General features: G+C 49.7%; 1 protein-coding gene across 1 annotated transcript; it reads left to right on the top strand.

The window, feature by feature from the left end:
* The first annotated feature begins 3232 nt into the window (after positions 1-3232).
* On the top strand, positions 3233-8931 carry CYP17A1 (cytochrome P450 family 17 subfamily A member 1). Its single transcript, XM_053909886.1, has 8 exons — positions 3233-3604; positions 4736-4874; positions 5085-5314; positions 6099-6185; positions 6576-6791; positions 7112-7281; positions 7854-7957; positions 8471-8931. Exons 1-8 carry the CDS (start codon positions 3308-3310, stop codon positions 8752-8754), a joined length of 1527 nt encoding a protein of 508 aa, XP_053765861.1. The 5' UTR covers positions 3233-3307; the 3' UTR covers positions 8755-8931.
* Positions 8932-10291: the final 1360 nt, after the last annotated feature.

Here is a 10291-nt window from a genome sequence, read left to right as displayed (position 1 = left end):
ATTACTAATCTAGGAATGGTTGGACACCAAGAAATCTATTTATAAAATGCATCTGGGGGCGCCTGGGTGGCGCAGTCAGTTAAGCCTCCGACTTCAGCCAGGTCACGATCTCGCGGTCCGTGAGTTCAAGCCCCGCGTCGGGCTCTGGGCTGATGGCTCAGAGCCTGGAGCCTGTTTCCGATTCTGTGTCTCCCTCTCTCTCTGCCCCTCCCCCTTTCATGCTCTGTCTCTCTCTGTCCCAAAAATAAATAAAAAACATTGAAAAAAAAATTTTTAAAAATAAAATAAAATAAAATGCATCTGATAAATAAGTATTTGTTACAAGTCTTGAAAATATGCATGCATGTCCCTTAAACAATAATGCCACTCTGAGTATTCTACTCTAAGAAAACATGAATTGTTATGCACAAAGGCTTCACTACAAGGCTATTGCTTAGTGTTGTTTGTATGAAAACCAAAGACAAAAACAGAAACAACCTGAATGTCCAATACTATAATACGGGATCAGTTAAATAAGCTATGCTATATGTATGATATATACAAAGTGGAATGATATGCAGTCATGAAAAATAATGTTGTGGTGGGGACACCTGGGTGGCTCAGTCAGTTAAGCATCCAACTTTGGCTCAGGTCATGATCTCACAGTTCGTGTGTTCAAGGTCCATGTTGGTCTCTGTGCTGACTGTGGAGTCTGCTTAGGATTCTCTCTCTCCTCTCTCTCTCTCCCCACCTCCTCTCCCCTCCCTCCCTCAAAATAAATAAACTTTTAAAAATAATGTCATAGAAAAGTCCTTAATAATAGAAAAATATCTATGCTAAAAAATGCAGTATGGTTCCACGTTTAGTTCCCGGGTGCCATCGAAGCAGCGCTTTTAAAAAAATTGCCATTTCTTGTTTGTGATTGGGGTGAAACATCAGAGAATCACCTTGGCATTCACTTTAGGAATAGAAAGTACCCATTCATATTTCTTTACCGACCAGATGATCCTACTTGGCCCCGGCCTGGATCACAGGACTCAGGCCTCTTCTTGCCTGGCTGTCAAGCTTCACACAAGAGCTCCTCGGTCCAGCCTACCCTGGTGCAGACACCAGATTCATTCTCCAACAATGCCAGTGTCTCCTGTCACTCCCCTGCTGCAGAACTTTCAGTCATTCCTCGTCCTCCCTAGCCTTTTGTTTCAGGGCTGATTTGATGCGCCCGACCAGCATCTCGCCTACGTGTCTGTAGGTAGGATCATCACCATCCCACCACGCATTCTATCCCTTCCAGCCTCTGCTGCTCTCCCTTCCAGCAGTATCCTTCCTCCCCCACTCCCCATGCCTCTACCAGTAGTCCTAACTCTCCTTCAAGGCCTAGCTCAAATCCCCTTTCTTTCATGAAGCCTTCTCCGACCACCCTGGCTCATACCTCCAACCACAAACGGCCCTGAAAGTCTGAATAAAATATCTTTGACAGTCCCGGCAGGTTGTGAGCCTCCTGACATCATTTGAAAATTTGGGGTGATGAGCAACCAGGCAGTCTGGCCTTCAAGGCCTTGCAGGTTCACCTTCACTATGAGGTCCCCTACCTGCTGCCTTCCTGCTTCATTCCAGCATCCCACACACCAGTCTGTACCCCTCAAAGTGCAGATGCTGGCAGGCCACCCCCAGAGATGGGCAGAAATTCCATCCCCCACCGTTGTGAGTCTCACTCAGTGGAGCCTGGTTGCCTGTCTGAGGACCCACGTCTTCTATGATGATTGACACCAGGAATGTTCACCTCCCTGGGGCTGGAAATTCCCAGATTTGACATCTGCAAATGTCAAATCATTGATAAATACTGGTTGAGCCACTGAAGGTTTCCAGCAAAGGATGAGAAGTTGGTCTGTCAGGAAGATCTACTAATGAGAGCTCAGAAAAACTAGGAAGCCCATTTTGGTATAATGATGAAAAGAACAAATAATGAATGCGTACTTACTTCTTGCCAGGCAGCACTTTTACGTGCATAATCTCATTGAGTCACAACTACCCTGATAAGTAGGTTCCATTATTATTTCAGTTTTACAGGGGAGGAAATTGAAACTTGATACATTAACATATACTTAACATAAAATTATCGTACGACCTAGTAATTCCACTCCAAGATATATACCCCAAAGAGTTGAAAACAGGGACTCACACACACGTTCATAGCAGCATTATTTACAATAACCAAAAGGTAAACACAACTTAAATATCCCTCACCTGCTGAATGGATAAACAAGATGAGGTATATCCATATAAAGGAATATTATTCAGTCCTAAAAAGCAATTGGGTTCTGATACAATGTGGATGAATCTCAGAAACATTATGCTAGGTAAAATAAGCCAGATGCACAGGAAACAATGTTGCAAGGTGTCACTCATGTGAAATAGGCTTATTCATAGAGACACAGTAGATTAGAAGTTGCAACGAATAGGAGAGAGGGTATCCAATGGGGAGTTATTCCTTAGTAGGCAGTTTCTGTTTTGAGTGATGACAAAGTTTTGGGAGTAGAGAGTGATGATGGCCATAGAACACTGTGAGTATACTTAATGACACTGAATTGCACACGTGGTTGAAATGGTAACTTTTATGTTGTGTATATTTTGATATAATGAAAATAACTTTCTAAAACATGTCATATAGCTAGAAGGCGGCCCAGCTAGAATTTGAACCCAAACCTATCTGACTCTAAAGCCCATGCTCTCAACCTGAGAGGATGGCTGCCTCTGGAAAGAACAGCAAACCGGGAGTTAGGACATCTGGGTTCTTGCCGTCATTGTCGTGTGTGACGTTCTACAAACCTGACCTTCGAAGGCATCACATTCTTTGGCTGTTAACTAAGACTGAATAAAATATCTTTGACAGTCCCTGCAGGTTGTCAGCCTCCTGACATCTGTCCACTGATTTTGATCTTACAACATGGAAAGCCCCACACCTTGATTCCTGACCCAGATACCATTTGGTTCTGGTGCACTCTGTGGACGTTAATGAATGGGGAGCTCGGGGTGGGGGCGGGTGGGGGGGAGGCCCAATAGTCTTCCCCCTTCCCTAGCTCCTCCCCTAGGGGTTTGCCCTGGAGTTGAGCCAGCCCTTGAGGAGGCCTCCACTCCTCCTTCCTCTGTCTTTTCTGGGAGAGGGCTCCGGCCTGGCTGTGCTCCAGGATAAATTTCCACAAGGCAAGAGATAACACAAAGCCAAGGTGAAGAACAGGGCAGGCCTTAAAAGGGCCTCCTCGCACCCAAGATTTGGCTGCGGCTCTTCCACTCCATAGCTGCCTGTCTTGCTTGCAGGCACCCGGCCACCATGTGGGAGCTCTTGGTTTTCTTGCTGTTCACCCTAGCCTATTTCTTGTGGCCCAAGGCAAAGTGCCCTGGTGCCAAGTATCCCAAGAGCCTCCCATCCCTGCCCTTGGTGGGCAGCCTGCTATTCCTCCCCAGAAGTGGCCATCCGCACATGAACTTCTTCAAGCTGCAGAAAAAATACGGCCCCATCTATTCCTTTCGTCTGGGGACCAAGACTACAGTGATGGTCGGCGACCACCAGCTGGCCAAGGAGGTGCTTGTCAAGAAGGGCAAGGAATTCTCTGGGCGGCCCCATGTGGTAAGCAGTTCCCACCAACCCTCCTCTCTCACCAGTCCCTGGGGTTCTGCAGTTCTTTGGCCAAGACCAAGCCTGGAATGACCCTCCCGACTTCTGTAATTCTTCCCAAAACAGACTAGCAGGACTGTGGGTGAGAATCAACCCCTCAGACTCCACCCAGCCTCTAAACCAGGCAGGGAGAATCAAAGGAATATCTCCTTTTCTGGACTTCTAAGAGGTGGGTTGGGGCGGAAGCCCCACTCCTGGCATCTCGCCTGGAACTGGATGATGTTCTCTCTGACTCTCAATTTCCCTAATCAACTGAGATCGTTTATGCAAAGCACTTAGCCCAGTGCCCAGAGCAATAAGTGCTCAATAAATAGCCCTTTAGGAATGCTACTCTTCGCGTGGAAAATGGGGTTTAAATGATTACTGTCTTATATGGGAAAGTGTGAGGGAGAAGTAGCCTGGTTTTTGCAGGGCTGGGATTGCTGTGTCTTTGGGGCTGTCCCCAGCTGCTCTGGCTCACATAAGGCTGACACCTGGTAGCATTTCAAGGATGCTGATGATCTATCTTACTGAACCTTCTGAAATGCTCCTGGGGGAGGAGAGAAGCTGACCATCTGGGAATACTGCCAGTGCCCCATCCTCACACCCTGCTGCTGTGTACCCTCCTGAACAGCCCAGGCAGCCCCCACTGCCCCCTCCACCCTTGCCTCACAGCCACTTATCTCTGATCAGGCCAAGGGTTTACTCATTTTTCCTTGGATCAGTCAGCCAGGTCTGCTGGCCAACGGCCTCACTCCCAACTCTCCTGAGCAAAGAGGAAGGAGGAGGCTAGCCAGATGGGGCTTGTGGGGTCATAGGATTTAAGAGGAGGGGCTTTGAAGCCTGATGCTTTTTGAGGTCCCTCTGGGAAGAGGTGGCTTGGCTCAAGTCCAGACTGCATTCTCCAGCTGGGGCCTTATGGTGGGCACACACCCTTGCAATGGGAGGGCAGAAAAAGTAGATGAGCTGCTGCTGTGTCTTCAGCACCCCCCAGGGGGCCCAGGGAAAGGCAGAGATCTGGGCAGTCCAAGCCACCTCTTCCCAGAGGGACCTCAAAAAGCATCAGGCTTGTCCGATTCCTACAGCCTTTCCTGCTCTCCAAAGGTGACTCTGGATATCCTGTCTGACAACCAAAAGGGCATTGCCTTTGCCGACCATGGTGCCAGCTGGCAGACGCACAGGAAGCTGGCACTGGCCACCTTTGCCCTGTTCAAGGATGGCGACCAAAGGCTAGAGAAGATCAGTGAGTGCCGGCTGGCCCCTGGGACTGCTGGGGGCTGGTGGAGGCGGGGAAAGGGGCTGGGAAGGGGGCAAGGGCCGGCTCAATCTAGTGCTTTCTTGGCTGCTGCTGCCATCTAGTGGCCTTCTGGTCTATGTCCCTGCCTAAGATGGACCTGGGAGGGATAAAGGCTGCTGCTTAATTCCCCACCATCATGCCCCTCTCTCCTCTCAGTTTGTCGGGAAATCAGTTTATTGTGTGATGACCTGGCCATGCAGGATGGACAGTCCGTAGATTTGTACTTGTCTCTCTTCCTGGCGGTGACCAACATCATCTGCTTGATCTGCTTCAACTCCTCCTTCAAGAACGGAGATCCTGCTCTGAAGATCATACAGAATTACAATGAAGGCATCTTGAATACTTTGGGAAAGGACAATTTGGTAGACATATTCCCCATGTTGAAGGTGAGGATGAGGCCAGGCCACACTTTCAGATCCCAGCAATCCCTGATTGCAGTCTGCATTTCTTACTGCCTAGCTCCAGACCCAATTTTCTCCTGACCGCCTCAGCTACAGTGACCTCTACTTCTTGTGACTCCCTTTAAGACCTTGCCACTTCTCTACAGAAATAGGTTTAGCTTTTAACTATGCATTGTAATACTCATGATAATGGCTCTCATTTATTTACCAATTGCTATGTGCTCGGTGTTAAGCACCCCACTTGCGTTAATCATGTACTTCCTCTGGAAGGTCAGTTTCCATAGAGATTAGAACAGAGGTCTTCAAAAGTTAAAGAATTTGCCCCAGCCTTCAGACTCAAGTCTTTCTTACTCTGAAGGGCTGGGCACACAGTGGAGTCTACTTAGTAGACCCTCAATCAGTGCCTGATGTTTGATTGAATGGGGAGGGAGAAATGGAGATGCTCCCTTTTCCCTTGTTTGGAGTTGTTCTAGTTGTCATTAATAATCCCATTCTGGAAAAAAAAAAAAAAAAAAAAACAACGGAGTGCCTGGGTGGCTTAGTTGGTTGAGCGTCCAACTCTTAATTTTGGCTCAGGTCATGATGCCAGGGCCATGGAATCGAGCCCTGCATCCACACTCAGCATGGAGTCTGCTTAAGATTCTTTCTCTCTCCCTTCTCCCCCACTCTCCAGAGACAGAAAGCTAAGATCTGCCTCAAGGAGGGATTCTGGTAGCTGGAGAAGCAAAATAGAAGAGGGATGGATCTGACCTTTATTTCTACTTTCCAGATTTTCCCCAACAAAACCTTGGAAAAAATGAAGAATTATGTTAAAAAGCGAGATGAGTTGCTGAGTGAAATCCTTGAAAAACATAAGGTAGGAGATGAAGCAGAAGAGACATGAGATAGGTTGAAGTGTCATGAAAACAGGGCTGAGGTCCATTTTGGACACTGTAGGATCTCTAGCACCTAGCAGAGAGTAGGGAACATAGTAGGCCCTCAATAAAAATGACTTAACTAATGAATAGGGGTGAGGAAGTAAGTAATTGCAGAGGATCTTAGAAGGGACCCACTCACTCCCAAAATTTAAAGAGAGCCCAGTGCTTCCTCCCACCCCACAACCTCATAGGTCCTGCCTGGCCTCACCCCCCCTCCCTCACTTCCAAGTGGAAGGAGCCTTTGTATCTCCAGTGTGGCACGGAAGTATGGCAGGGTATTGTAGATGGGGCTCCTTCCTTATCACTGTCTCCCAACCCCACCCAACCAGGAGAACTTCAGCAATGACTCCATCACCAACATGCTGGATGTACTGATCCAAGCCAGGATGAACTCAGACAATAACAGTGCTGCCTCAGACCAGGATTCGAAGCTGCTTTCGGATAAACACATCCTTACCACCATAGGGGACATCTTTGGGGCTGGTGTGGAGACCACCACATCCGTGGTGAGGTGGACTGTGGCCTTCCTGTTACACCATCCTCAGGTGGGCTTCTCCCTACTCTGGCCTTCCCAGCCACTCTTCACCCCAGCCAGATCCACCTATGGCCCCAGAAGGAGGGAGAAGTAATACCCTCTGCCCTTCCATGCAAGAAGACTGGGCTGCCCCACTCCTTACACAAGCAGTTGTTGGCTTTGGTCCTAGGGTGGAGCTCCTCATCTTCTGGAAGCAAAGCCCAGGCTGCAAAGCCATCACTGGGAAGAGTCTGAGCCAGCTCTTCTGGATGTGACAATAGGATTCTTCTAAGCCCATGCTTCCCCTGGGCTTAGGCATGTCGGTCACATCTACCCTGCTCTGGCCCTCAGTTGTATAAGAAGCTCCAGGAGGAGATTGACCAGAATATAGGTTTCAGCCGCACACCAACTATGAGTGACCGGAATCAGCTCATCTTGCTAGAGGCCACCATCCGAGAGGTGCTTCGCATCCGGCCTGTGGCCCCTACGCTCATCCCCCACAAGGCTATCATGGATTCCAGGTATGCCTTTCCTCCTAATAACACAATACTGCTTGCCAGCCCACTTGGTCCCTCCTCCACCACCCCACCCCTCAGCTTGCTAGTCAACCTATACTCAACCATTGGCCATCAATCATCCTACCCATGACCCTACTGATCAATATAGGGTTGATTGGCCACCTCCTAACACCCGTGACTAATCCACAGATCTAACCAACCTCCCTCAGAAGCTGCCTGCTGCCCTGGAGACATGTGGTCTGGGATTAAAGACCAGGTGCTCTCTACTCCTACTCAATCCAGTAGCCACAACAGATGCACACACATGCACCAGCTCAAAATGCACACCCACATGCCCTGACAGACATAAATGTCCACATATACAAGTATTAACACGTAAGAGCTAGTCAGGAAGAGGGCTAAAGAAAGACTAGATTCATACCGAATCTGGAAGAAGCTGGGGAAAAGATGAGGGAGTGGGCACAAGGACGTATAGGGCTTTTTCCCCCAGGCTGGGGGACTGTGGAAGCTGGGGGCTGAGCAGTTTGGGAAGGACAATATTTTAGACTCCTCTTTCCTCTCCCTCTTTGGGACAGCATCGGCGAGTTTGCCGTTGACAAGGGCACAAATGTTATCATCAATTTGTGGGCACTGCATCACAATGAGAAGGAGTGGTACCGGCCCGACCAGTTCATGCCCGGTGAGTCCCCCTTCTGTCTTGCTCCCAGGCCACACAGCCAACCTAGCCTCCGAGCTCCATCATTCCAGCATGCCATTCCCTCTGCCCAGCTTGCTACTAGAAAACTCCTGGCTCCAGCTACATGAACCTGTTGACAGCCCCCATTCTACCTTGGACTTACCCAAACTCTTCACAGCTAGGTTTCTCATTTTCTCCTTCTACCAGCTGTAAATGTCCTCTAGGAAGCTCTCTAGGTGTATGGCTCCCAACAGGTCAGCCCCTCTCCCCTTGGATGGTGGCATTTTCATTTGTTAATACTGCCTCCTTTCCACCCTTCCTGAATATTGCATTTCTTTTGTGCATTTCTCAGGGCTACCTGAGAGCTGGGTCGTGTCTCTCCTCAGGATGGGGTTCCCCCATGCCAGGCTATCCACCTCCTCAGACTGGGGCTCCCTGGGCAAGGCCGCGTCTCCCCCTCAGTCAGGCCAGAGCCATTACTGCACTGACCCTGGCTGACACCTCCCCATTCCACAGAGCGCTTCTTGGACGCCACGAGGAGTCAGCTCATCTCGCCATCATTAAGTTACTTGCCCTTTGGAGCAGGACCCCGCTCCTGCCTAGGTGAGAGCCTGGCCCGCCAGGAGGTCTTCCTCTTCATGGCCTGGTTGCTGCAGAGGTTCGACCTGGAGGTCCCGGATGATGGGCAGCTGCCCCACCTGGAAGGCAACCCCACGATGGTCTTTTTGATTGAGCCTTTCAAAGTGAAGGTGAAGGTACGCCAGGCCTGGAGGGAAGCCCAGGATGAGGGTAGCACCTAGAGGCTGACCTAGCATCCCCTGATTCCACCCTGTGTGGCTCCACAGCACAGAATTAGAGGTGCAACTCCACCTTCCCCTGCCTTTCCTCCCTCCCCGGGGCCCACACTGCCTTTTGTTCCAGTCTGCAATCCCTGCTAGTTGTGTGCATAAACAAAAGTTTTTCTTCCCGGTCCCTGAGCAGTTCATTTATTTGTTCATTTGTTCACTCATTCTTTCAACAAATATTTATTGAGCACCTACTATGTGCCACTCACTGTCCCTGGACACTCAAGCTCCCTGGTTTCATGAAGCTTACACTCTAGTGAGGGCTGACAAATAAGCACTGCAGAGACTCCTAAGTTCTTTGAAGTCAATTATACTGGATGCTGGCGATGTGAGAAGAGAATGGCAGAGTGGAGGGTGGCCACTGCAAGCCAGTAGCCGGGAAGATGTAAAGACCTGGGGAAAGCATCCCATGCTGAGGGAGCAGCAGGTGGAAAGTTCTCGAGGTGGGAGAGGTCAGCATGGTGAGATAGAGCAAATGAAAGGGGAGAACGGTTCCTGATGATGGGCTCAGATTAGAGGCAGGAGCTAGGTCCCATGGAGCCTTTGTAAGTAGCAGGGAGGAATTTAGGTGTTTACCCCAAGTATGATAGTAAGTTGCTGTTGGGCGGGGGCAGGGGGGGTTATACTGTAAGTGGGAAGGTCTGGTTTGTTTTTTTAAAGTTTATTTATTTTGAGAGAGAGAAAGAGTGTGCACGAGTAAGGGAGGAGCAGACAGAGAGGATCCCAAGCAGGCTTTGCACAGAGCCCAACATGAGGCTCGAACCCACAAACCATGAGATCATGACCTGAGCTGAAACCAAGAGTTGGATGCTCAACCGAGCAACCCAGGCGCCCCTGGTTTGTATTTTTAAGACCACCCTAGTTGCTGAGTGGAGATTGGTCTGAGAGGGTGAGAGCAAGGGCAGGGAGGAGGAGATGGTTGTACTGGTCCAGGAGAACGAGGTAATGGTGGCTTAGTCCCTGGCCACAGCAGTGGAGATGGTGAGAGATGGTGGGATTGCTTACATTTAGGAAGTAGAGCAGATCTTGTTTGATGCAGATAGGAATTACTGTGTGTACCTCAAAGTTTGGCTTTGGGGGAGTATGTGCAATCCACAAACTCAAGCCACCACTACCCATCCCTCTTGTCTCGGTCCCCAAAGACCAGCAGGTCTCCTTTCCCTCACCCTGTCCTGGGGCAAAAACTGCCAGGAAAGCGTTCTGCAGCAGACTTCTGCTCACCCAGGCCATGCCCTGCTCCCCACGCCACAACCCCAGGAAGTCTGTAAAGGCCTCACTAGAAAATGACTCCTAGACTTCTTCAAACCTTGAAACCAGCATCCAAACCTTGGCCACTGGCCAGTTTGCAAGTGAGAGATGTCCTGAGATGCCCCGGGAGACACTGACCCTTGCCTTTTAGCCTAGAAGAGAGGCTCCAACGCCAGCTCCCTGGCGCCAGCCGGGCCAGGGTCAGATCATCAACCCATTCCTTCTTTTCTGACTGGAGGAGGGC

The sequence above is a fragment of the Panthera pardus genome, unplaced genomic scaffold (genome assembly GCF_024362965.1).
Source record: "Panthera pardus isolate Hobbes unplaced genomic scaffold, ASM2436296v1 HiC_scaffold_22, whole genome shotgun sequence".
NCBI lineage: Eukaryota > Metazoa > Chordata > Mammalia > Carnivora > Felidae > Panthera > Panthera pardus.
Note: the sequence above shows the minus strand (reverse complement) of the source record. Positions and strands in the feature narration are given on the sequence as shown.